Source organism: Mauremys mutica, chromosome 14 (genome assembly GCF_020497125.1).
Source record: "Mauremys mutica isolate MM-2020 ecotype Southern chromosome 14, ASM2049712v1, whole genome shotgun sequence".
In the NCBI taxonomy this organism is placed as follows: domain Eukaryota; kingdom Metazoa; phylum Chordata; order Testudines; family Geoemydidae; genus Mauremys; species Mauremys mutica.
Genome location: NC_059085.1, coordinates 28886031 through 28914007, shown reverse-complemented (window position 1 = coordinate 28914007; position 27977 = coordinate 28886031). Strand labels below are relative to the sequence as shown.

Here is a 27977-nt window from a genome sequence, read left to right as displayed (position 1 = left end):
GTCAGGTACTTTAGTACCAACACCAAAAACTCTTTGGAGGTATGTGGGGAGGCCAGAAAAACTGGTGTGTGCAATGCAGCCTCCATCTCCTTTCTTACTGGAGTCCCAAACCAGATACCAGCAGTCTTACAGCAGATGCTGTGTTGCCTGCTTTCTCCATTTTTCTATCAGAGGGGTAGCCGTGTTAGTCTGGTTCTGTAGAAGCAGCAAAGAATCCTGTGGCACCTTATAGACTAACAGACGTTTTGCAGCATGAGCTTTCGTGGGTGAATACCCACCTCTTGCATCCGAAGAAGTGGGTATTCACCCACGAAAGCTCATGCTGCAAAACGTCTGTTAGTCTATAAGGTGCCACAGGATTCTTTGCTGCTTCTCCATTTTTCTAGTTACTTATTAAAAAAAAAAATTACATTTCTCTCTGTGTGGTTGCTCAGAATAGTCAATGTGCTAAGTCTTTCTAAAACCAAATAAAGACTAACCTGAACCATTGAACTCTTTCCTATTTTACCTTGGTATTTCCTGCCCTCTGTTAAGTTCAGTTTCTCCAAGCTGAGATGTGAGATTTTCTCCTCCCGGTGATTTGAATTGATACTATTTTTGTAAAGCTTTCTCAGTACAAGGAGAGAAAAATCTGGATGATTGGGGCACTGATTCTACAAACAGTTGTGCAGGTCCTTTACTTTAAGTGTATGAGGAGTTGCATTAAAGCCAATAAGATTTAAAGTTACCCATAGGTGTAAATGTTTGCAGGATCAGGGCCTTAACCAGCATACAAGTAGCTTAATGACAAAATATGCTTTTGCTTCAATTATCTTCTATGTTCTCCTAAAGCAATTTCAAAATGACATTGACATTATTAATTTACACAATTAAAGAGGTAATGGGTGAGGAAATATCTTTTATTGGGACAACTTCTGCTGATGAGAGAGACAAGCTTTTGAGCTACACAGAGCTCTTCCTCAACTCCGAAAGCTTGTCTCTCTCACCAACAGAAGTTGGTCCAATAAAAGATATTACCTCACCCACCTTGTCTCTCTAATATCTTGGGACCAACATGGATACAGCTGCACTGCATACTGCACAGTTAAATCAGGCCAGCCATGGACCAATGGACATATCAGGAAAACAAAAACTGTATGAAATAAGGAGGTAATTTTGTACCAGTGTTTTATGTATTGGACGCAGAGACAAATTACTCTCTGGTGTAAATGGCCACAAATCCATTAAAATCAAGCATGTCAGAGATTAATTAAATCTAGTTTCAAGAGTTTTAGGAGACACATTTGACCTACCTTAAAATTGTTACGATCTCATCAGGAAAAGTATCTGAACAATGGAAATTTGCAAGTTCTATGTAATCAGCCACCTATCACTCCATTACCATGAGAAAACTAACCACACTCTTTGTAGAATCTACCCAAATCACAAATCTGTCTCTGAGCTCTGCAGCAGCAATGACTAACCGGCATTGCCACAGCTATGCTGGGATCTTCAACTGTTCTCTTGTACAAAACTGACACGAATTGCCATTGATTTCAATAGGAGCAGGAGCAGATCTTTAGGGTAAAATCCTGCCACCACTGAAGTCAATGGCAGAACTCCCCGCCAGGTCTGCACCCTTAGGTCTGTCTTCAGTGGAGCTGGAGGTGTAATTCCAGCTTTGGTAGACATATGGGTGCTAGTTCTGAGCAAGCTAGCTTGCTAAAAATAGAAGTGTAGCTGCTGCAATAGTCACTAAGTAGCCTGAGTAGAATCTCATTTGAAAACCCAGATTACAGGGGGTAGATGCCTTGCCTTTTGTTTTGTAAAATGCCCAGCATGCAGGGGCTAAGTATTACCAACGACAGAAAGTTAAAAAACATTACATATGGCTGACAGTGTCATTTTCACTGAGCTCCTTATGGACTTCAGCTCACTATTGATATGGTGATTACTTTATTGGAGAGAAAAAAATAAAACACTTTTTTTTTCTAGGACACTGACCAAATTGTTTGTTTTATTGGTAATGCTGAATGTAACATGCTGCGTTAAGATCACTTACCTTGTATAGAAGACCTCCGCTGTTTTTCTTTGAATGTCTGAATTCTTTCCAGATTTCCTGTCCCTTCTCATTTTCACCTGTCTCCAGGGGATTTCTGTGCTGTTTGGCCAGCCAAGCTCTTCATACTTTGTTTCACCAGCTACGCTAGGATTTTCTGCCTTTTATTTTTGATTGGTTTTCATGTAGTCATTTCACTCAAGATGCCTGCCACCGGTTTTGGTGTCTGGATTCTATTCAGGATTGTTTATTCATTGTTTAGGGCTTGATGAGGGTACAATAAGTGTTTACAAATCAATAGCCAGCAGCTGCTTTTTAGAACTGCTGAGGATTCTGAGGTTAAGTCTCTTTCTTCTTCTTCCTAGGTATTTGTATAAAGTGTGGAAAGGGCGTATATGGAGCGAGCCAGGCTTGCCAAGCAATGGGTAACCTCTACCATACCAACTGCTTCACGTGCTGCTCCTGTGGTAAGTCAGATCTACAGTGTCTAGTGGCTTCCTTCCACTGTATGGATTCTTTTAACATCTAACATACAGCCTAAGGCCCGATCTTGCAGTCCTTACTGAGGCAAAATTCCCACTCGTGTCACCAGCATCAAGGTTGGTGATTAATGACACTGAGCATGCTCCATCTCTAAGCATCCAACTGCACTTTCTTAAGCAAGAGGACGTAAAGGGGCTTCAGCCCGGCCTCCATGGTACTTGGTGTACATAAATCACTTTTTGTGGAGCTTTATGTGCATTATAATTTTTGCACACAAACAATAGAATTGATACAGGCAAAATTCATATTATGCACTGCAAATGTTTGTGCATTCAAGCATGTACATGCACACATGATAATGCACAAAAATTGCAGATGCAAGTTTGAATGTGCAGAATGGAGACCACACGTTGAAAATTCAGCTCTAAAACTGCTACAGCATTTGGTGGTGGTTGTTTGTTTTTTAATTCTTTCTTCCAGAACTTTCCACACCCCTTCCAATAGCTTGTAAGATTTCTCTTTGAATCTGCAGGCATGTCAAAGGAATGGTCTCTACCAATGTTCCCTCTAATTTTTTACAGGCCGTGTGTGCAAAAAATTTCCTATGTGAAAATTGTTGTGCTTCTGTGCAAATTTTTGTGCATGTGGTGTTTTGCCATGTGCGTGGGGTTTAGGATCTGTGTGCGTGCACACACGCGCACAGCTTAGAGGGAACAGTGGTCTCTACACACTGTATGTGATTTTTAGCAAAAAAAAAAAGCATGGCTTTGCTACTGAGAAACTCTGCTGTTTTCAATTCATGATGACACATTGATGTATTTTAACAAGAAGGATATTCTACTTGGTCTGAAGACATCATAAATGTTAAAAAATAGAGGCAAAACTCTTAGAAGTGGGTGCCTAAAGTTAGGCAATGAGATCTGTATTTAGGCACCTCAGTGGCCGGTGTTTAAGAAGTGCTAAGCACACACAGATTCCCATTGATTTCAATAGGACCTGCCAGTCATCAACTCTGAAAATCAGTTCATTTTTACTGAAGTGCCTCAATATGGATTTAAGTTTGTAATTTATGAAAATGTTAGCCTGGCTGTAAAGATTTTGTTGAGATACATATACGCAGACAGAAGGCTGAGCATCAGTAGAATATACAGCACATAAATTGTTTTAAAAAGGGATTAATTAAGGATTAGAAAAAGAGTAAAAGATCACTGGCATAGAACCAAACAACTTTCTATTGAAAAGACGATTGTAAAGTTCACTTATGAAAGGAGAGCTGTAGGTTTGGGGCTTTTTTCTCTCTCAGGCTTTGTACAGATAGATACTCATTTTTAAAACAAATATTTATGGAATTTAAGGAACCTTATAAACCACTTTGGACCATGATCAGGTTCTAAAATAAACTTGCCTAAAATTTCAGAGTAATTTGCTCTCCTGAGTCCATCCAAATATGCCACGGACTGAGCAACAATTTTGCTGGCTCCCAAAGTGAATGAAGTACTTTGGGCACCCTGCTAAGCAGAGGATGACAAAATACAATATCAGATAATATCTATCCACTCATCACCAAAATTAAATTTAACCTAATTACGTAGAGCAAATTACAGCTCTCTCCGCATGGCACAACACAAATGATAAAAAAGAAGTCAGGACATACGTTGACTGTCATAAAGATTTCTATGTAAGTCATTCTATTTTTTCAACAGAATGTTTAGAGGCAGGGGAAGGTATTTTATTAACAAAATATAATTCTCGGTTAGTTGTTAAAATGCAGCAGTAAACTTTCAGATTGCCCTCCCGGTGTTTATGTGGCGGATGTTCATCTAGCTGAATGCAGCGTAGAACTTGATCTCACAGAACCGCAAGCAGTGCTAGCGGAATTCCATGATTCACATTATGGCTTATGAGTCACTGTCTATACACTAGGTAACAATGCACCATGTTGTTCTGTGAGCCTATCATTACGGTATTCTTATGCTAGAATGCCCAAGCCCTGATCAGAAAGAAAGAATACTTTAATTTATTTTTGTCTACCGGCTTGATTTCTGCAAGATTCACATTAAAACAAAATTTGTTATGGATCCTTTGTTCTTTCTAACATAGTGCATTTGAATGGTAGCTGTGCTATTGATATTGCAACACAGGTCTAATTGCAGGTGAAACGTGTTTAATAAAGCATACATTCAGTTACTTACAGAGAGATGAGCCAAAAACGGAACCATTTCTCTGGACCCCACTTCCCTGAGCTTTGAAAGGTTTCTAAATAGGACCAAACCCAACCCAACTTGACAAGATTTTTACCTAAACCAAACCACTCCTCAGCTTCATTCTTTATTTAGGGTAGTGTGATTTTAGGAGTTGCTTTAAAAAACAACCACCCAGCTCCCCTCAAACATTATGCAAACCAGTACTGGAAGGAGGGCTAGTGGATCCAGACCTAAGGAACAAGGAACGGATGCCATACCTACAGAACGGGGGGCTGTTTTCTGGAAAGCAGTGACTCTGAAAAGAATTTAGGCGGCCTTAGCGGACAAACAGCTGAATGTGAGCTCCCCATGCGATACTGTAGCAAAAAGGGCTAACGTGATCCTTGGATGTATAAGCAGGGAAGTAGTGAGCAGGAGTGAGGAGGTGATTCTTCCTCTCTGTATGGCATGGGTGAGCCCAGTACTGGAATAGTGTGTCCAATTCTGCCATCCATGTTTTTAAAAGAATGTTGGCAGACTGGAATGGCTGGAGAAAAGAGCCACAAAAATTATTTAAGGGCTGGAGAAAATACCTTACAGTGAGAGAGCTCAATGTGGTTAGCTTAGCACAAAGAAGATTGAGTGGTGACTTCATATCCATGTATAAGTACCTTCAGAGGGAGAAAACACTGGGTACTAAATGTTGCTTTAATCCAACAGAGAAAAGCATAACAAGAACCAATGGCTGGAAGCTGCAGAATTCAAATTAGAAATTAGGCATACATTTTTAATAGCAAGGGTGATTAACTATTGTAGCAGTGATAAGTCTGGAGTCACATGGACAAGTCCCTGCATACTTTGCTGAGTTACAAGGCCTATCTGCCTTCTCTCAATGGGTCAGTTGTATAGCTGATGGTCCTTAATGGGCCATCAGGCAGGCTAGGCAGAGCTAACACCAACTTGTCTGGAGTGTCACCCAGAAGCGCAGCGTAAGTTTGAAATACAGGCCTTGGCTACACTTGCAAATTTGCAGCGCTGCAGCAGGGTGTGAAAACACACCCTCTCCAGCGCTGCAAATTGCGGCGCTGCAAAGCGCCAGTGTGGTCAAAGCCATACGTTATTCCCCACAAGGAGGTGGAGTACGGACAGCGCTGGGAGAGCTCTCTCTCAGCGCTGGCGCTTTGACTACACTTAGCGCTTCAAAGCGCTGCCGTGGCAGCGCTTTGAAGTGCAAGTGTAGCCAAAACCACAGACAGTACAGAGCCAATATTCATAACTTCAACTACAAAAAGACACATGCATGCAGACAGCATAATCATAACCAGCAACCTATAACCTGGTCTTAGACACCTCATTTGACCCCCTTTATACAAGATTTGGTGCCACTACAGGTCTTTGGTTGCAACCATGTTCTATATGGTCCCAGATTATGTCAATAACGTCACAGGCTAGCACAGAATTATTAGGTTTTAGGGCCAGATTTTAGTGAGTTTAGCACCCAGTGTGTATTGATTTTCTTTTTAAAATATGGCCCCATTAGGCTCGGGTGCTCTAGAAATATATAAGATAGATGCAAATATTAGTAAATGGACAAAGATGAAATTACTACTCGTGATTAGGACTCCATGTCTGTCACAGAGGTCATGTAAGTCACAGATTCCGTGACTTCAGCAGGGGCCGGTGTGGTTGCCCCAGGGCCACCCAAGCAGCATCCCCAGCAGGCAGGCTGGAGCAGCTGCGGTCCTGGGCAGTGGTCCCTGGTGAGTGGGCCAGAGCAAGTCGGCCCCCGGCAGCTGGAACCACTGGCCTCAGGTGCCCCCCCGGCCCCATGTGCCCTCCAGCAGCAGCTCCCCCACACACACACAGGACTCACACCCCCATTTAAACATAGGTATTTTTAGTATAAGCCATGCACAGGTCACAGGCTATGAATTTTTGTTTATTGCCTGTGACTTGTCCATGACTTTTACTAAAAATACCCGTGCCTAAATCGTAGCCTTACTCATGATGCCCTTGGACTTCCTGTTTTAAAAAAACACCGAAAATTGTGACTTTTTGATACACCACAGTGTTAGCCCATTTCTAGTAGCCCTGGAGGAGGCGCCTGATAATGTCTTGATTCAGAAGGCCTGGGACATCCTCATAATAAGAAAAGCTTACAAAGCTGAGCACAGAGAGGATGATAAAGAAAAATGCCAGAGACCTGAGAAGTAGAGATCTTTTAATGTAAAATGATGACGTGTTTCTGCCTCTCTGTTAGTAATACTTGGAATCAGTGGACTTAATGAATGTTAAACCCTAGCTCTGTGGCAGTTGAGGACTTGCAGTATCTCAGTGTCAGGCTCCTTTGGACGGTTTTTACCTACGTGTGGCATTGCTCCATTTTTGAATGGCGCAGACCATCAGCTTCTTTTATAACAGGACCTGCCTCTGAGATATGCTCAGGTTTCTATACATCAGGTAACCCCCTTCTGGTAATGTGAAAACCAAAGCTCTCTGGTTTCCATGGGGTATGACGGCATGATGTAACCCTTCCTACGGAATCGCTCCGAGAAAACAATTTCAGCTTGTCAAGATTTTTTTTTTAAATGCTGAGCCAAAAATCTTCTCTCTGCTATTATGGTGCTGAAACCTTATTTTGGCCTTAATTCAGTAGAACACTTAAACACATGAGTAACCTAAAGCATTTATGCACATGCTTAAGTGCTTTGCTGAATCAAGTAGGCTTGGAAGGGTTAGATGTTTTTTTATTGTTAAATGTTGGGAAACTTTGGTTTCACAGTGTACACACAAACCGTCCTCCCACCCCCACCCCCTCCCCTAGATAGAAAAACTGAACATTTAAATTGAGAGTAATAAAAAAAACCACTTAAAAATAAACATTGATATCTGTCAACATTATTTTTTTTTTAAAAAATCAGCATCTGCCAACCCTATCCTCAAGCTGCAGAGATGAGAATTTACCCTGCAGCATACACTGCTCTCGCTCTCTTTAGAATTAAGCATTCGTATGGCCAGGAACACTTGCAGGACACACGAGATCAGTTTCTCCCTGAAATGCTCAGCATCTAATCCCAGTTGATGGTATTTCAGAACATGGTATTTCTTGAAAGTGTAGTGTCCTTGCACTGGTGTACTCTTAAGTGTGGGTGATGGGATGCAGATATTTATGGATTGTCTTTGCTAGTGATACATGTTACAGAAAGTAACAATGCCTTTAGTTACTGTTACAGGTCACCAGGTTTCGGCAGAAAAGGCACTCAAACCTTAATGTCAGCAGTATCATGCTGAAATGTTAAGCTATTTTAGTGATGTTTTAGTCCAATATTAATGGAAATGCTCCTGTTGTAAGAGCTATAGGAAAAGAATCTAGTGAAGGATATCAATTTTATATTTATATTAGTTTCAGATAATAATGGTAAATTTGCAGAAAATGAGCTCCAAGGAACTAAGTTTAAATTCCATAAATTTCACCACTGACACTTTCTCCTCATTCGCATAGAGGCAAATGTTTGAACATTCCATTTAGCTTTAATCTCTCCTTCAAAGGGTGATTTAAAAAGGCCCAGGAAATCATAACAAGATCAATCAGAAGGCTACAGCACATGGTATAATCCCAAAGGTGTGCAGTGTTTCTTTCCTAGCTGTTGTTGATCAGACTGGAGCACTCACTTGGGTTTTTATACAGCAGTTTAATATAAAAGTGACAACTTGGAAGATCTCACAATTCCAGCTGATGACTGACAGTGCTGTCTGTTTCCGGCCTTTTGAAAGCTCATTGCTGGAACCATGTATAAACACACAAGGGTGTATTGTGAGATTATAGGGGAGTGTGGCAGCACACAGCCTTGGCAGCAGCTCCAAGAGGCATGGTATGGGTCTGCACGCAACAGTGGTCGCTGCCACCCTCATAGCGTAGTCTCCATTCCTGAAGTAGTGTGTGTCCTCCAGCCGGTATAAAAATTGAGTGAGGTTTTGACTTTAGATTGCAAACTTTTTGGGGTAGAGATCGCGTCCACATTTATGTTTATATAGGGCCTAGTATAATGGGGCTTTGTCCTGACCTGAGACCTTTGGGTGCTCCTGTAATATAAATGGGTATTAAAATAATTACAGCCATCCACCTGCTTGTCATGCCTGCCATGGGGAGTCTATCAAAGGCTAGAGTGATTGAAAAAGTTCTTTTGCATATTAGGTAACTGGGAATGAACCTTGGTTTACTTTTTGAAAGTAGTAATATCCATAATATCTTTACCTTCATGGCATGTTTCTGTGAGCTCGGATGATCTTTAAAATTCATGAACTCCCAGCAGCATTTCACGTTCTTCTTTTCTCACAGCACATTTGTAGGTACAGCATGAATCGCACAGCACCTAAATTGCATCTTGCCCGTATATGCTGTTTAAAGCCTTGAATTCAGTTCCCTACCAATGTTTGTGATGTTTATGTTGAATAAAACATAATTCAATGTTAGACCTGGTTAGGGTATGAGCTGTTTACTATGTGTCCACCTATAATTACTAGGTCAGTAATCAGAGTTTATGGTATAAAAATATCTAAGCATTGGCTTTTAACTGCTTAGCAGCCAGAGGTTGACTTGGGTAATTCAGGTGTAGCTGTGAGTAACATGTTTACTACAAGCTGGACGGTTCTAGGCACCTAGGATCATACTGAGGTCATGAAAAGGAGACAAGCCAATTAATACCACTCCTAGGGGTAAATTGCTGAGGTGTTGGAAGGGTTTCTGGCTCCGTTGCTCCCGTTAGAGTGAAAGGCTGTTCGCTGTGTATATATTTCATTCCCGTAGTTTCAAACCAGAGCAGATCAGACCTTTGAGCTAACCAGTCCGAGATCCTGCCTGTGGCAGCAGCTGATACCTGCTGCTTAGAGAAAGGCAAGCACCAATGATTCAGTGCTGCGTATGTGGGAACATTCCTTCCTGACCTCCATGGCCTGAAGTATGAAATCTGGAGGCATAACTTGCATAACTACCAATGTTATTCATCTAATATTCAGATTTTATCCATGGCCATCTAGATGCATTGAGGCTTCCTAGCCATATGCTGAAACCCCAGTGTGTCTTGACACATCCTGGAAATGTGATAGGTGTGAGGCAGGTGATTGATGTGGGACTCAGTGGGGAGCTAAATATTTTGGAAGGGAGTGAGTTCAGCTAAGAAGAATCACTGTAACCTCTTAGCAATAGAATAGGTCCAGTTCAATATGCAACTCAACACTTGTCTTGTCTGCACTTGGAGGGGATGGGACAAGTAGCTGGCAGAGTTCAGAAAAATATAATATAATTTAGACCTGCTCTTGATTGCACCTTGGTGGGGTAGCCTGGAAAAAGGAAATGAAGGTGAGAATTGGCTTTGGCTGTGTTAGACGCTCAATCAGCCAGTCACTCAGATTTGTCTTTCTGGGGCTTTGTAAATTTTTATAGAACAGAACACACAGATACTATAGTAATGCTAACAGCAGAGTGCAGGTAATTTAAGTTAGTTTATTTTATGGTTCCAAACATGAATTATTATCAGCAAAGGAACAGAAGCCTCTCTCCAGTAATAAAAAGCCCAGTTGAGCACCTCCTATATGGTGCTGGATACCTTAATCTCCCATTGACTTCAAAACGTTTCCTTGGTCTAGGACCCATTGCTAATCTGACATTTTTGGCTTTAGGAAAAGTGAGAATATTGCAACGCATAGGTAGATTTGAGAGGGCAGAAATGTTAAGTGTTTCAGATGATCAACACTGGCACAGATTCTTGTAAAATCTCCTGCACCCCAACACAGTTTGCAGTCTTGCTTTCTAAGACCTTGTACCTACCTCTCTGTTTTCTTAGCTGTGCCCTGACCCAGCAAACAGTTTATGCACATGCTTGATTTTAAGTGACCTGCCTTTTTGGTCATGCCCCTTCCACCTCCCAGGGACAAGCATCACTAGCCAGTATGTTTTTAAAGGTGTTCATACATGTTTAAAAACATGAGTTAACATATTAACATATTAGTTAGCATGTTTTTACACATGACCAAATTTCCTAGTATAGGCAAGGGCCTTGTTTTCAGTGGAGTACCTCAGATGCTTAAAGTTAAGCATGTGGTTAAGCTCTTCTTTGCTGGATAGACACTTTAATGCATCGCATTTCTTGTCTCCAGTGGCTATATTAACAACCAGTGTCCACAGAAATGAAGAGAGTCCCAGTAAGAGGTTGTCTCTAGGTAGCCAGACTACTGGAAAGTGGAAAAGCAAAACACCTCCCGTCCCTATTTTTCATTATTAGACGGCGAGTGATGACTAGTTGGCGGGTGGTACGCCCTCTGTCTCCTTGTTTCTGTGAAAGATATTAATTGTGCTCTGCTATTAATTATTCCAGCATTAAATGCCTGGGGTTTGATGGTTATTTTATTGGGGGGGGGGTGCTTAGCAGCTAATGATGGAAACTTTTTTCTTGTTACATTGACATACACATATTTGTATTTCTCTCACAGTATTTTTTGTATTCCTAATGTGGAACTGATTGCCTCAAGGACATATAGTAAAAACAAACATGCTATAATTAGCAAGATTTCTGCCTCTGCTTTTTATTTGTAAATGCCATGGAGAATGTAATCATTTTCCTTGCAGAATTTGTGTTTGGAATCCCACCTCTTGTTAACTGGGGCAGGAAACTCTTCTGAAACCCTCTTGTCTATTAGCATCAGATCTGCCTACTAGCTGCTGGTGTATGTGCTGCCTTTGCTTCTCTGAGTTTGAATCCCACTTCTCTCATGACTCATCTTTTTTTTTTTTTTCCTTTTCTTTCTTTTCTAAATATTTTTCTTGGAACTAAGTAGGAATACATACCTCAGTTTCTCCGAGGGAAAACATTTCCCTGTGCCACAGTCAGAGAGACAATCCACTTCTCAAAGTGGAAGAGGTGCAGATAAGCCAGAGGAGAATGGAAGCAAGTCAGTTGGCATTAGCAATACAATCAGGATAAGTCAGGAAGAGAGAAACACTAACAAAGGGGAAGGATCAGCCTCAAGAAATTGTTTTTTTACTTCATGTAATTTTTATTCTAAATCTATACTATTTTCTGTCCCTATGTGTTCCAAGCAAGGGTTTCCAAATGTCCTTGAGCCCCTCCTCCTTTGAGGAGTAAGCATTAGCCTGGGTGTAAAATAGCCACGCTCCAGAAGGTCATGGCTTTCTGAAGCCACTCCTAATTAAGACATCCTGACTCCCTCACCTGTGAATCATCCCTGTCCCCCCACATACCAGTTCATCAATTCTGTCTGCTCAGATAAAATCAGTTCAATCTCCCCAGGAAATCAGTGCTTCCTCTTGACACTAATTAATCATTTCTGTCCTCATCCCCACCCTGGTAAGCTTAGTTCTTACACACATTCCAGTTCATACATTTGGGGTTTTTCCTTAAATGCATGAATTTTGGGCACCCCCGCCCCCATTCCCCACCACATTGCATGAGTTCTGGGCTCGCCTCTGTCCCTCCGTCTGGATGTATCTTCCCTATATAATTTCTGCTCTGCGGTGTTCCAAAGATTTGTTCGTGGCTCACTTCTTCTCTTTATATACCTTCCACCTTAGAAATACAACTTCCATGAAGAGGACACCAACTTGGTCTCCCTTGATTTACTCTCTGATCCCTCTCCTCTGCCTATTGTCTCTGGCTGGTACTTACTCTACAACAGAATGGTTCAAAGAGTTTGGTCCTGTTTCTGTTTAGAAATTCTTCTTTGTTCCTCATTGCAAATGTACACTAGAACGTAACTGAACTTGGACCTTAATTTAGCTGCCTCATCAGTAATTCTGCTTACCCCATTGCCTATGCAGAATTGCTAGAATTTGTCCTCACTTTGACCCTGTCATTGTTCGAATTCTTACTATGCCCTAATTATTTCCCTTTTTTGACTACTGTAATTGCCAGTTTTGTGTCTTGTCTGAATCCCTGCTCTCTAACTTTAAGGGTTCCAGAATACTGCAGCATGACTTAGCCTTGCCAAGTAAGCCAGACCATGTCACCATCCAACTTTGGTACCTGAAGGGTCTTCTACCCATTAACTAGGCTGCCCTCCTTGTTTTCCAAACTTGTTCAACTCAGCCCTTTCCTGATCTTTTCCCACTTACTTTGGCTCCTGGTCTCTGTTTACTTTCTGTCCCCAGCCTTGACTTCCCCTCTGTCCCTTCCCACAACCTTTCATGGCTGGAGTTGCTCTTTTGCTTATGCTGTCCCCCTCTACAGTAACTGGACTTCTCTATCCCACCCTCCCCTGGAGCCCTATGTCACTTGCAGTCTCAGTCCCACTTCACTCAGGACTGATACTCGCTGTAAGGAATTTTGTGCAGCTCTGCCCGTAGAGTACTATAAAGTTAAACTCTGCTGTACAATCTGTTCTCCTTTTCCAGATACGCCCCCTAAAAGAGAGAGTTTTCTATTGCCCTGCCCATCTCATCAGTGCCTCTTGCAACTGCTTGTGTTACTACCTGTCCTGTCCCCCTCATACCTGTCTAATGCTGCCTTCATGCTGCTTTTCCTTTACAAAGTTTACTGCAAAGGAGAGGTGCCTTGCTGGTCCTGAAAACTTGCTCAGACCCTCCACTGGAAAGTAGGACTGGTTTTACTGTGTAAGTTTATAAATGTAAAGAACTTTACAATCAAAGGTCACTCCCTTTCCCTGACCCGTTGGATTGCCACGGGCTCGCAGGGGCGAAAGAAAATGCAGGCCTGTTATTTACCAGGCTGCACGTGGCAACAGACTATATTGGTAAGGGATGCAAGGAGAGTGTGGGTCACGATGCAAACTGCAGACACACACACACACACACACACTAAACTTAATCAATTTAAAAGTTTTATTGGGGATAATTACAAGGGGTAAGGGGGCAGCGTATGATTAGCTAATAGAGTTAATGAAACTTAAAACACACAATGACTAAAATATCTACTAACAATATTTATAAACAAAGATGCAGCATTTAGTAATAACTGATACTTACAAATACAAACCAACGCATAACGACCGGCAAACGTAGAAGCTCTGTTTGAAACACGTGAGCTGAGAGAGAGGCTTCGAGGTGATCAGGCTCGGTTACGGGCATACACAGGATACACAGGTATACACAGCATTCGTTTTTCATTCTCCTCTCCCTGCCTGCACATGGCAGGCAGGCCATAAAGTACCCACTATGACATCATAGAAGTGTCATAGGGGACGGGGCCCAAAACCTGTTTGTGTTCGTTTCTGATTGGCACAAGCAAAGTTTACACCATGTAGGGGAGCAGGTGCCTTAAAGTCTGGCTTCGCCCCCAAAAGGTGAGGAAATGCATATTGTCTTAGAATGCGTTCAACACTGAATGACAAAAGAAGAGGCCAGGGCAATACCGGAATGGGCAAGTTCTACAGGATGCAGACAGGAACTCATCTCAACATGCCCCGGTGCCCTGGCCGAAATAGTTAGGCCGAAAACCTAAACTTCCGAGTCCGACTCCTCATCCCCACCTACGAGGGGATGCGCTTCGGGGGTGGAAGCGATATAGGCCGAGGCAAGGCTTTAATGAAGGCACATCCAAAACAGAGAAGAGCAAGCCCAACCAGAAGGGACACAAACAGGGATTGGAAATAGGATTTGTAGGGCGCAAGGCCAAGCCAATTGAGCCATGACCAAAACTGGAAGGACTCTCTTGACTCTCTGACAGTAGAGCTCAACGTTTGCAGGTCTTTAACAATTGAGGACAAATTAGGAGAAATAGAAGGCAAAGAAACGCAGCATTTATCAGCAAAGTTGGGATATACTTCAGCAAATTTAGTACAAAATGAGGAAGATTGTAACAAATATTGAATCATTAATGTATTTAGTGCTGATTAATTAAGAAGAGGCCCTTGCCTGTAGTATTAGCAAGCATTTCAATAGCAAGGGATTGAAACAGCACTTGATCACGTAACATCATATAACCAACAGGGTTAAAACTAACAATAGAGGAGGCGAGGAAGGAAGCTGCTGTCCAAAAAGAGTGGGTTAAGTTAGGGAGGTATTAGCATAAGAGAAACTCCACATAGAACAATTAGAATAAGTACCAACCCAAGTAGGGGCTGGGGTTAAACTATTACCAACAAAAACCCAACAATGAGATGCTGGAACTTTAATACTCTCAATTAAAGGAAAGCTATGATCACTTCGACCTGAAGCATTAAGAACTGGAAACACATAAGAATTAAATTGTGAAGAACAATTATTACAAACAGTAAAAGCAGCCCACTGCACATAGGGGGAAGAACAATTTACACTAGATATATTAAATGAAGAAAAATTATAAACTATTGGTACAAATTGAAAGGGTAATGGATATTTAGGTGAGAACTGAGTGGAGCAAACAAGACAATCTTCTGGGCTCAGCGCTGACAGGGACTGGTTTCCGCTGACCTCCTGCACCCAGTAGGCGGCAAACCAAGTTTGTAGTCCACCCTCTCCTAAGGGCTCTGTGGGCAAAGATGTTGTGAGGGAGAGCAGTGGGCAAAGATGTTGTGAGGGAGAGCAGTATAACAAATACAAACCAACTATAAAATTAAACCAAAATAAATTTTAAATACAGATACATGCAAATACTTTGAGGGTATTTGAGGGTATACTTTTATGATGCTTTTTTGTTATGTTTGGGAGCCAAAGGTGGAAACCTGTTGAAATTGTTTGGTTAGCTTTATGCATAAATTGTTATTTTAAAACATTTTGGTTATGACATTCTTATAACTATAATTAAAAGTGCAAACAAGTTTATAAAAAGCCCAAACAAGAAATTGACATTTGTTAATATTATCTTTACCTTAATGTTGAGGTTTCCCCTTACATTTTTTTTTGAATAACAAATTAAAAAAAAAACTTAAAAAACAAAACTGTGATTGATAAAAGAGAATTTCTTTGTTTGCAATTGCATTATTTGTTGAGGCAGAAATATATGTACATATATTTGTAACTGAAACCTTTTTGAACTTTGCACAAAAAATTGGTGTTAATATACTATGATTACACCCCAACCATGATTTTAAAATAGTGTGGTACCACATCTTATATATATATATTTTTTTAAAAGGGTATAAAATTGACTTTTGTTGCAACAAAATAAAAATTAATTTTTTGAAAAAAAAAGTCACGTGACACACACAACATAGACACAACACACACACATGACATACAGGACAAACTTACAATTAAAAACAAATGGCGCCAAAATTCTATTCATATTTATACAAAATAACACAACCAAAAATAAAAAGTAAAAGGGTTAAACATTTGAATAAACAAATTATTACCTTATTTAAAACTTGTAGCATAAATTTGATAAAAATATATTAGTATTTGCCAAATGTATTGTATTAATTCGGTAACAAGGAATTTTGCATTACTTTATATTTAACATTATTTTAAAACTCTGCTATATGGAAATAAGAAAAGCCCATGTTACAAATATTAGTTAGTGGTTAGAATAAGAAGCAAAGAGTGCACTTCTGTTGCTTGGCAACCATATCTTCAAGAAAGTTAGGAATAATTCCAGCTGTTGCATTCCTGGAGGGTTAAAATAATTAATTTACCGTATTTAAAGTTTTTACCTTGTTTTCTTTTTGTTTCTTGTTTTGTTCTGTTTTCAATTGCTTTATTTTTTGGAGGTTTCTGTAAAAACTATAGCTTTTAATTTTTAAAACAAAAAGAGAGAGCCGAAGTGAGGAGAGGCGGAGGGGGGGAAGAGGGGGTGAAGAGCAACCTAGGAACGTAGGGAGACCTGAGCCAAGAAAGATTAACTCCATCGAGGTTAGTTATCGCAATAGGCAAAGCTTCTGCTACAGTTTTAGATTCAGTAAACTCTGGGGCTGTTGGCAGAGCTGGATACAGAGGAGTTTTAGGAGCTTCATATGAGGGTGGCAAAATTTTCTGAGAGGGACTGGGGGGGGGGAGTGATGGGCTCTACCTTTTCTGTCTTCTCCTCATTATCATCTTTAGGAGAGCCTGGGGCTGCCTGTTTAGCTGCAAACATTGTGCCCCCGTGGAGGACAGAGCACAGATCAAGGGCCTTGCATATCATGCTAAACAGGACGGTGGAAACAGCCTCAGAGTATCTGCCAGGGTTAAAGGCACAGTATAGCCTAAAGAGTTTTGCCCGAGCCAAGGGAACAGATCCATTCTATTTTTGGATTAGTCGAATTTTGGCTAGTAAAAAGGTGAAACTGCAAATATTGGAACTGTTCAGTTTCATAATCTGCGCGGTCTGCAGCATGCCACGGGCATGGCCCAACTCCCTTGCATCCTGTTCGTGATGCCATGTGGATTGCCACGGGCTCGCAGGGGGCGAAAGAAAATGCAGGCCTGTTATTTACCAGGCTGCACGTGGCAACAGACTATATTGGTAAGGGATGCAAGGAGAGTGTGGGTCACGATGCAAACTGCAGACACACACACACACACACACACTAAACTTAATCAATTTAAAAGTTTTATTGGGGATAATTACAAGGGGTAAGGGGGCAGCGTATGATTAGCTAATAGAGTTAATGAAACTTAAAACACACAATGACTAAAATATCTACTAACAATATTTATAAACAAAGATGCAGCATTTAGTAATAACTGATACTTACAAATACAAACCAACGCATAACGACCGGCAAACGTAGAAGCTCTGTTTGAAACACGTGAGCTGAGAGAGAGGCTTCGAGGTGATCAGGCTCAGTTACGGGCATACACAGGATACACAGGTATACACAGCATTCGTTTTTCTTTCTCCTCTCCCTGCCTGCACATGGCAGGCAGGCCATAAAGTACCCACTATGACATCATAGAAGTGTCATAGGGGACGGGGCCCAAAACCTGTTTGTGTTCGTTTCTGATTGGCACAAGCAAAGTTTACACTATGTAGGGGAGCAGGTGCCTTAAAGTCTGGCTTCGCCCCCAAAAGGTGAGGAAATGCATATTGTCTTAGAATGTGTTCAACACTGAATGACAAAAGAAGAGGCCAGGGCAATACCGGAATGGGCAAGTTCTACAGGATGCAGACAGGAACTCATCTCAACACTGTTTACTCCAGGTAACATTCCCCACAAAAGTATTTTTTTGTTTTTCACTTGCTTTAAGAATTTTCTTTCAAGGAGACTGTCACCTGATGTCAGGGGAAAAGGTGGTGGAAAAACTGAGTGATCTTCAGTTTGCAAAGTTCCTTTCATTTGTAAAATGAAACGGCGAAAGCAGGGCCCTGCTGTTAGTTGTCCCTGAACATATCATGAAAATGAAGGTCATCCAGCTTGTTGTCGTACGGGCCTATTTTCTTTCTGGTGGAGGGTATTAGCAAATTCTCAGGAAATTCTTAACCCCAGAATTGCTGGGCTTTTGATTTAAGAAGGGTTAAAGCACAGGCTTGTGGGTTTTATTCCTAGCTCTGCTACAGACTTCCTGTGTAATCTTGAACAAATCACTTAAACTCTATGCCTCAGTATTGCCCAGATGGAAATAATAATTCTTACCTACCACATATGGTTGATGTTAGGCTAATTGGAGATTCAGAGATGGAAGAACTAAAGAAGTGCAACGTCTTGTAAATCATTATTAGTAATAATAATTATTGTATTCTAGATGTCTGTATTTTATCTGGAGGGAGCATTCATAGTCTCTGACAGCCGGACCCTACAGCTGCTGCAGTATGCCACTGAAAATAATTGCTTGCTCAAATAAGGAACATTTACCGTTTATAAAAGACTATCTTGAAGATTATATGTCATTAAAAAAGAAGCGTAATGTAAGGTTTTCAAAAGACTGTTTTCCCAGCACCATTCCCCAGAGATTCTAGAGCCTGGGCCACATGAATAACTTTCTCATTCTTGTGTCCATGCTGAAAGTTGTGTTTTTAATTTATTTGAAGTATCCACGGAATGCTGTCTCCAATGTCCATAGGACTCTCTAAATCGGATGTGAGACACAAACGCACCCGAGCAGCTTATCAGAGAAACAGGGTTGGCATGAGGCCTACATAAACAGCTATAAATTCTTTCTCATTTAAATGAAAGGACCCTGGAGGATTGGCCAATTATAACTACAGTGGGCTGTCCTTGAGCACCAATGAAAGTGCTTCAGTTGACCCTTGGTATTTAACATGAGTTGAATGTTTTGTTTACTTCTAAACTTAGAGTTATAAAATTACCAGGATACAACTTGGTTTGGGGAAAACTGACTTCTGTGTAGGTTACTTTCCAGAGATATTTACCAATGATCAGAACTGTTTCCCATCATTCACTTCTTAGAGAGTTTAGCGAGGCTGTTGCTCAGGTAAGAAGGAAATTGTCTGCCTCCTTCCTCCCACACACTCTCCCAGAAATCAATGGCACAGGAAGAAAGTTGGTAAATTTGATTTTAGCCCCATGTCCCCCCCCCCCCCCCCAAAAAAAAACCCAAAACCTTTTTTTTCCTACAAGTAACTATCTGATTTCCTGAAAATCCTGCCTCTGACCAGAGCTTCCACTAAGGCCTTTTAGAGTTACCTTTACTTAGAGTCAAATACTGGTTCAATTGCAATCAGTGGCAAAACTCTGCTTGACTTTACTGGGAACAGGATTGGGCTCTTGGCTTCTCACATGCTCAGTAGAGGTCTGATCCAGCTCCCACTGACTTCAGTGAAGCATGAACAGACTCTGAAAGAGAACAGTCAGAACTGAAGTTATATGGTGAGGTTCTCTCCAGAGAGGCCTATTCCACTCAGCTGTGTGAGAGGAGGAGGAGTTCTGAAGTAAAACTATTTTATTTTGACCTTGAACGCTATGCTAATACTGGTAAGAAAATTCCTGTTGGGTGCTACTGAGTTAAGTAACTCCCCTGATCTTCCTAGGGTGAACCTTGTACATAGATGCATTGGAAAGGTTGCATCATGTTGGCTTGATGCAGATTGGAATTTTAAATCTTCATGCCCCAAGCACAATCCCACTGTGCTCAATTAAGTACATTAAATAAAATTTAAAAACAAACCTCCAGAAAACCTCCCCACCTCATCCCAGCTTTTATTAGAGACTCCTCCATGGCCAATGTCCAGACCTCATTCAGTACCACTCAGTCTATACATTACTGAGTCCATTTGGCAGTCAGCAAAACCCCCGTGTCTTATTTAACTAAGCCAATGTGCTTTGGCAGCTGACACAGATAATGTGATCTGCACTGGAATATCTGTGCAAGTCTAAAAATTAGTGTTCTTTTGTGTGTGATGAAAGCATTCTAAACACACTGGAGCTGATCTCTAATACATGAACTTTATAGGCTGTATCCTAAAGCTGTCATCTTGATGTTGGGATGTCCTAGCTCACAAGATTATTTAAAACTTAAATAAATTAGAAGAAAGAGAATGATTTTTTTAAAGGGGGGGAGAAGGATGTTAGAATATAAAATGCAGTAATTCTGGGCTAATCCTGCATTCGTGGCATACCCCAAACTCCAACTGATCTCAAGAAGAACTTTGAATGCAGGAACTGCTCCTTAGTGTGCAGCATTTGCACAATCAGAAATTCAGCAACTGATTGACACACAGGTCTGCTTTCTTTGTGCACAAACATTTCATACACTTTATACACAAAGTAGAGACCTCCATCCTGCGGGCCTAACTCAGATGTAAATTGTCACCAGCTTCCCTGGGAGTCATGGGTATTTAATTTCAAACTTTCAGCCACTAACCTACTGATGCATTAATAATCAAATGATTCTATTACTAACTAAAACAGTGAAACGTGACTGCGTTGACACCACATCCTTGTTTCACAAAGAGCAGAATGAGGCGTGGTATCTTTAATGCTGTAGGGCTCAATCCTGCAAGGTGCTGAGCACCTCCCGAGAGATGCAGAGAGCCCTCAGCATCATGGGTCAGTGATGGCAGTAGGTCAAAGACAGTAACTGCTACTACTGCTGCTCTAACTAAAAGTCTTCCAATTACTTTTAAAAAAGAAAAGCCCTGAAGTTCTGAGATACAGGCCCTGATCCAAAGCCCACCAACAACTAAGGGAATCTTGCCACTGACTTCAGTGGGGTTTGGACAGCCTCATGCTGATAACGGCATCGTTTTACAACGGCCTTAAAGAGGCTTCTTTTCATCGGAGGAAAACTGTGCTATGATTGAAGTGACATCTCACAGGAAGTTATAACTTTCTGAACTCAGGGAAAGGCAGAAGTGTCAAGAATACAAGGCACCAGGAGGCTTTAAAGATGTACAGTGAGAATATCATGGAGCTATGCTGCTATGCAGCAGCTGAGGATCTGGCCCAATATGTGTTATGTACCCATTACGTTCTACTTTTATGTGACAAGCCTCTTCCAACCTGGTTACTCTGAAAATTATTTCCTCTCCTGCTACTCTGACCATGTCACCTCCCACCCCCTCCTTCATTCCTCCATGGTTTCCTCAGTCTTTGCACATCAAATTCCTACTCCTCCCCTTCAAGGCGCTACATAGTCTCCTCCTCACCTATATCTCAGGTGTTGTTTCTTCCTCCTTACCCACTCACACTGTACACGCTTCACTATCCTCTCAGGGTACTGCTCCTTTTGTTTGTTTCATGCACTTCGCTTTGTACCTTAAATCCTGTGCTTGGAACAGTCTCCCACTTCCTTCCTTTTCTCCTTCAAACTCACTTCTTTCACTTTTCTTCCTTGTTTTCCTCACCAGTAAATTTTCATCACTCTCCCTTCCCTGGGCTATAATGCCGGGGTTCGTCTCCTGTTTTACTTATCCCTCTTAAATTGTAAAGTCTTAAGGGCACAGACTTTCTTTATCAGCCATCGTGTAAACTTAGGGCGCAATACATTATTATGAATGATAATACATGATTGTGATAGCACTAGCAAGATTATGAATTCAAGTGGGTAATAAACCGCGAGAGCAGGTGAAAAGAACAAAGAACCTGTTTTCAGATGTCTCCTGGAGGAAGAAATAAAATCACCAGCTAGTCTGTTGGCTTCTAAAGTCTTCACTAACTCAAGTGTTATGTGTGACTCAAACTTGTCCTGCACATATGCAGAATAAAGCCAACAGCAAAAGGTCCGCTTGACATTTTAATTCTGCATATACTGCAGAGAGCAAAAGGCATCTAAAGTGAACGCTCCTGCAAAAATAGGAATGGATTTGCAGTTCATTATTGTTAATACTTGATAGCTATGTCTAAATGATAATCGATGAATTTTAACGCAGAAGTGTGTCCTCTTTTTTTAGTACCAGATTGGATATGGTAATGTGACTATGACCATTTAATTCAATGTACTGACTAGGTATTCTGTACTGTAGCTCTTCCAGCTGAGTTCCCTGAGAAATTCCTGCCTGGAAATAGCCCAAATAATTTCTTTGAGAAAGTCAGTGGGTTATTGACCTTAAGATCTGCAGTAATGTAAAATCAAACCTATGGAAACAATTTGCTGGATCAGTATTACCGGCACAGCAGTCTTCCGAGAAGACAAAAGGAAAGTAGCTTAAAGAATACATAGCCAACAGGGACTCAGTTTGCTGTTTCAGTGAGTTATTTAATGAAGGGGAATTTGCACACTTTTTGGAGGGGGGATCATCCAGTTAAACTCCCAAGAAGGTGTGTGGATTAGAGCCAGATATCATATTTTCTAAGCCTTGCTTTCAAAAGAGTCAAAAACATATTTTTTATTACCCCTGGGTTAATACTAGTAGCAAATCATCTGCTGGCTTTACAAATGTTCTTCTTTCAGGCAGTGTGGCTCAAAGGGGACTTGAGCTTGATGGGAAAAGCGTCAGCAATCTTACTTGACTTAGATTTATTGGGTTTTTTTTAGGGGGGGGGCTATTAAAACACAGCAATAGCATATTCACACCAGCAGCTTATAATATTAAAACACGCTAGCATATTATTAAGAGCAGTTTGGTGTATAAAGAACTCTGTTACTGACATCTTTCACTGGACTAACCTTAGATGTTATGGTGATTGTATATGTACTATCTGCTGTATAAAGGTAGAAGATACTTCAGTATTAGTAGAATTTACAAAGTTGATTCCGTACATTTTTTTGATGATTGAACCCATGGTTTTATAACAACCATTAAGTCTGCTGTTTGTGGGCTACTGTAGTTTTGTAAATACACCTCTACCCCGATATAACGCTGTCCTCGGGAGCCAAAATATCTTACCACGTTATAGGTGAAACCGCGTTATATCGAACTTGCTTTGATCCACCAGAGTGCGCAGCCCCGCCCGCCCGGAGCACTGCTTTACCGCATTATATCCAAATTCGTGTTATATCGGGGTAGAGATGTATCTGCATTTTGGTTTGGGCTAGTGAATAGGATATGAGAATATGGAAAACTGGAAAAATCAAAAGAGGGAGTGGCCAAGCTAGATAGAGAGGCTGAAAGACATCCAGAGGTTTTCATTGTCTTAGTCACCCATGACTGGTTATAGCTAGTGGTGGGCTGATGGCTCATGCTGGGTAGGGAAGAGAGGAAGGAAGTGGATTTAGTGGAAAATTGATTGCATCTACTTGGGTTCTTTCCAGCTGAATCCTGAGTTAAGTACATTCATCCTGAACTAATCGTTAGGGAGAGTTGGCTGAAACCTCACATACTTCTTAAAGAAAAGAATAGTATTAAAGAAACAATATCCTTATTGTACTTGAGTGCCAAAAGAAGTGAGCATACTATCAGAGTCTTACCTATGCAGCTCTTTATTCTGTGTCTTGAAAGTTGCATGTATTTTAGTTTTAACATAACCTCAGAATATCGTCCAAAAAGGTGAAGACTGGATTTTTTTTTCACAGAAACTTGAGCATGGTCCATTTTAGAGGACAGTTTTCTGATTTAAAAAAAACATTGGGTGACCTGACAAACTCCAACTGTCTTTTCGTTGCTCATAAAGTATGTTTAATTAAGATAGTTGTCAGTCATTTTTGACCCCAACAAAACACACAAAAAAGGTGATCAGATAGATATCAAAGATCATAGGCCAGATTCTGCTCTCATTTACATTAGTATAAATCTGGAATAACATCACTGGCTTCAAGAGAGTTACTCCACCTTTACACCAGTGTAAATAAAAGCAGAGTTTGTTCTGTTGTTGCTGAGCTGGCAGACTGCGGTCTGTTTCCTAAAATTTAGTAATAAATAATTGACTTAGTAGTAAATATTCTGTAACTAAGAATATGTGTTTCTGAAAGCTTGTACGTTGTTTTACTGTTCCGCTATTTGTCGTGATACTATTTCAAAAGTTTATCAGGGTGTTGAAGCTTTCTTAAGCTTCCTTAACCATTTAGGTTTCAGATGGGTCTGAATGAGAATGCTCTTCGGTTAACAAACCACTCTATCAATATTCTCAAAGGCTCTTTTGTGCTCAACTATTGCTGTGGAGTCCCCTCTTCCTCTGCTTCACTCTCCCATGTCACCATGGTATACAGATGGGTCCTGACAGATGAAGGGAGTGGGAAGGTGGCTGGGAGGCTGGTGGGGGAAGTTACAGTCTGAATCTGACTGATTGCAAGATAAAGAATTTTTGAAGGACTGAGTATATAAGAAGCAAAGAAAATTGCTTTGCCTTTACTATGGGAATCAAAGCAATTGGCCTGAGTGACAAAGTGACTGGTAAATCTGGGAAGCCTCTATTCAAATTCAGGGTTGAGTATTTCACACTATTAAGAACTTTCTATCTGCTTTGTTAAGACCTCTTAAACTGGGACAGGATCGCCACCCTCCATGCTGGCAGAACTTTGCTTATGGGAATGGACAAATGCAGAGCTTCAAACAGTGTCACGCACTGAAGTGTGTGGGGTGCTTGAGTCTAGCTCACAGCTGAAGTCCCAAGTCAGTGGCTGGCAAAGTGCAGCAAGGCGTCATTAGGTCTGTTGTTGCTGGAGATTGTCAATACCTCCTTTCAAGATGGGAAAGGGTTTACATCAGTTAATGAAATAATGGCTGGGGTATTGCTTGAGAATCTCAGCCGTCATTGTCTTGTTGCTGATGTTCCATTTTGTGGAAATGAGAATTGAGTATTGAGACAGTGACAGAACTTCTGGCCACACCTGGGAACTTCAGATGTGGTTGACCTCTTCCTATTTGGTTTTACACATATATACAGCACAAAGACTGTACTAGGTGTGTTGGCTGATGATCTCTTTCTGGATATGACTCAAATAAAGTGTTCATACTGATTCGTTTAGATTTGTCAGCAGCAGCTTTTGATGCCATTGACGGTGAGGAGTTGACGCACGTAAGTTTGCTGGCAGGAAGAAAGCAAGCTTTTTCTTGTGCAGATCTGTTCTTGTCTCAGAGGACTCAGAGGGTACTTTTGGGCAATTGCCTTCAGAAATCTCTGTTGCAGCTTGCCACAAGATTTGGTCATGTCCACCCTGTGTGCACAGCGTGTATATAAAATCTTAGCAGAGAGTGAGGTGGTCTGGGGTGCAGAGCCTTCAGAGTACAAAGTATGCAGGTGACACTCTGCCCCTTGTCTTTATTTCATCAGATCTGCTGTTGATCAGATTTGTCATTGCCTAGACAAGAGCCCAGTTGTGCTGAGAGCTAGCTAGTTTGAGGCTCAATTTAAGTGACAGAGGGGTGATATTAATAAGCTGGGGGAAGGAACTGGAGGCCATGTGGGAGCCACCTCGGCTGAGAGAGTTTGCAACATGGGGCTGTGTTGGCTCCTGAGCTGATTCTGGCTATTCAGATAGCAAGCAGGGACCAAGAGTGCTTGACTAGAAGGTTGCAACCTTTTCCTTTGGATAAAGACCTATTGCAATAGTCACATTGAGGGTGGATTATAGCAGTAAGCTGTATATGAAGGCCACTTGGAAACTTCAGCTAGTGCTGAATTAGCAGTATTCCCCACAGGGAGCACATACATGGAGTGTAAACGCTTTGGGGCAGAGGCTACTTTTCAGGGTCTGTCTGCACAGCGTTTAGCAAGACTCCTGACTGAGGCGCCGAGGTTCTATCGCAATACAAATACCGGTTACATCTGTGCTCTGTGGTTTGCACGCGCTTCCACTCAGGTCTGCGTCCAGTTCATTTCCAGGTGCAATTCAAGGTGCTGACTTTGACTTACAAAACTCTAAATAGTTTGGGTCCTGGCTTATCCCTCTAGGACATTACAGCAGCTGCGATCAGTTGATGTGCTTGAACTAAAAGCCCCCAAGTTAAACGGAGGGGACTGGTGACCGGTCATTTTCAATGGGAGCAGGGAGGTCGAGAGGTGAGGCAGAGTTTTATTTCCTGAGTCTGGCAGGCTGGGAAAGAACCAGCTTGATTTTGTATGTAGTTTTGATATAAAATCACCATGCACTCAGATGTTGGATGGTGTGGCCGTGTATAAGACAACCCCTTAAACTCCAGCATGTAATGAGTTACAGGGAAAGCCCAGATTCCCTGTCTGTCACATGGGTGATGGGGCAGGGCTATGAAAGCAAAAGGAAAGCTGCGGTAGTGGGAGCTTCCTAGGGGGGAAGGAGTATACTCTCCCGGATTGCAGAATGCTGGAAAAGGCTCTGGTGGTTGTTACCGAGTGTGCTGACTTGCTTTGCCTTTGTCTTAATGTGTCTTCTGTGTTGTTAATATTAATTAATGTCTTCTGTGTTATTGATAAAGCTGGCCCCGTGGAAAGGGACCTGAACTGAACTATAGTTTGAGGCTTTTTTTTTTCTTTTTTCCTTTCTCAGCCAGTGTATCCCCCTAATAGCGTACAGCGGGGTGTATGGATAAAATAAATAGCTATTAAATCAACTCAAGCTGTTACTTCTCAGTTTTAAAACACATGCTTGACTTAAATTTTATAAATTCTTTTTCAATATAAGTTCTTCCGTTTAAGATCCATGGAAATAATTTATGTCCTCCACTGGAAACAAAGGGTAGAATAGACTGGATAAATACATAAGAAGGAGAGAAAGGAAACATCTGCCAAATTTTCAGCTTCTCGCATTGCATGAAAGATTGAAAATGTCTCTTGGGTTCATAATGTACCTATAACAACGTTCTCCCCCCACCTAAGGGCCACAGAATTCCTTCTTGTCCCAATAGCATTGCATTAGTTTGGTTTAATAACGTGACTGGAGCGTAGGAGAGGGAGAGAGACTTCCACACGAAAGCAAACAATGTACTACGGCTATGTCTGCGCTGCCAAAAATGGTGGGCTTTTGCAGGAAGATAACCGCCGTGTGAGAGCTGTCTCGCTGTATGAGCCTAGTGGAGACAACGCGCAGCCAGTTTTTACCAGGATGTAGCTAGGCGAAGTGAACACTATACTGTCCACCAGGGTTTGACTTGGCCTGCTTACATTGTGGTCACTGGCATGAGGTAAAATCCTAGTGAAGACAAGACAGTTTGTTGTTTTAAAATGTTAGCGCATCAAGGTAAATCCTGGGGGGAGCATCCGGTTGACTGGTAATGTGTTAATACTACAGCCCCCTTGTCTTCACTTGGATTGTACCATGCGCCAGCTAACTCATGGTAAGAACACAGCTTTTTTCCTACTGAAGACCAGATTTGCCTTGTGGGAGCTCCTCAGCAGGTGTAAATTGTTATGGCTCCATTGATGTGTTAGCAGAGCTATGATCGTTTATACTGGCTGCAGATCGGCCCCGATGTAGACTCAGGCCTGGTCTACACTAGGACTTTAATTCGAATTTAGCAGCGTTAATTCGAACTAACCGCTCAACCGTCCACACCAGGAAGCCATTTAATTCGAACTAGAGGGCTCTTTAGTTCGAATTTGGTACTCCACCCCGACAGGTGGAGTAACGCTAAATTCGACATGGCTAGCTCGAATTAGGCTAAGTGTGGATGCAAATCGAACTTAGTAGCTCCGGGAGCTATCCCACAGTGCACCACTCTGTTGACGCTCTGGACAGCAGTCCGAGCTTCGATGCTCTGAGCAGCCACACAGGAAACGACCCGGGAAAATTTGAATTCCTTTTCCTTTCTGGACAGTTAGAATCTCATTTCGTGGTTGGACATCGGGGCGAGCTCAGCAGCACCGGCAGCAATGCAGAGCTCTCCAGCAGAGGAGTTCATGTAATCTCTGAATAGAAAGAGGGACCCGGCTTAGACTGACCGGGAACTCTTGGATCTGATCGGTGTGTGGGGCGAGGAGTCTGTGCTTTCGGAGCTGCGCTCCAACAAACGGAATGCAAAGACCTACGAGAAGGTCTCCAAAGCCATGATCCAGACAGAGGATACAGCCGTCATGCAACGCATCGCCGCGTGAAAACCAAGGACCCCAGACAAGGCTACCAAAAAATCAAAGCGGCAAACGGACGCTAC

General features: G+C 41.6%; 1 protein-coding gene across 7 annotated transcripts in view; it reads left to right on the top strand.

Annotated features, from left to right (window-relative positions):
- The window catches only part of LOC123349013 (WT1 interacting protein), a 131082-nt gene that overhangs the window by 51403 nt on the left and 51702 nt on the right, over positions 1-27977 (top strand). For 6 of the 7 annotated variants that reach the window (XM_044986744.1, XM_044986743.1, XM_044986748.1 and 3 more), the window contains exon 2: positions 2404-2505. In XM_044986744.1, the coding sequence (XP_044842679.1) occupies positions 2404-2505 (102 nt within the window). Of the gene's footprint in view, positions 1-2403; positions 2506-17721; positions 17778-27977 lie in introns of those variants that run through there. The other variant, XM_044986749.1, reaches the window with a different exon arrangement.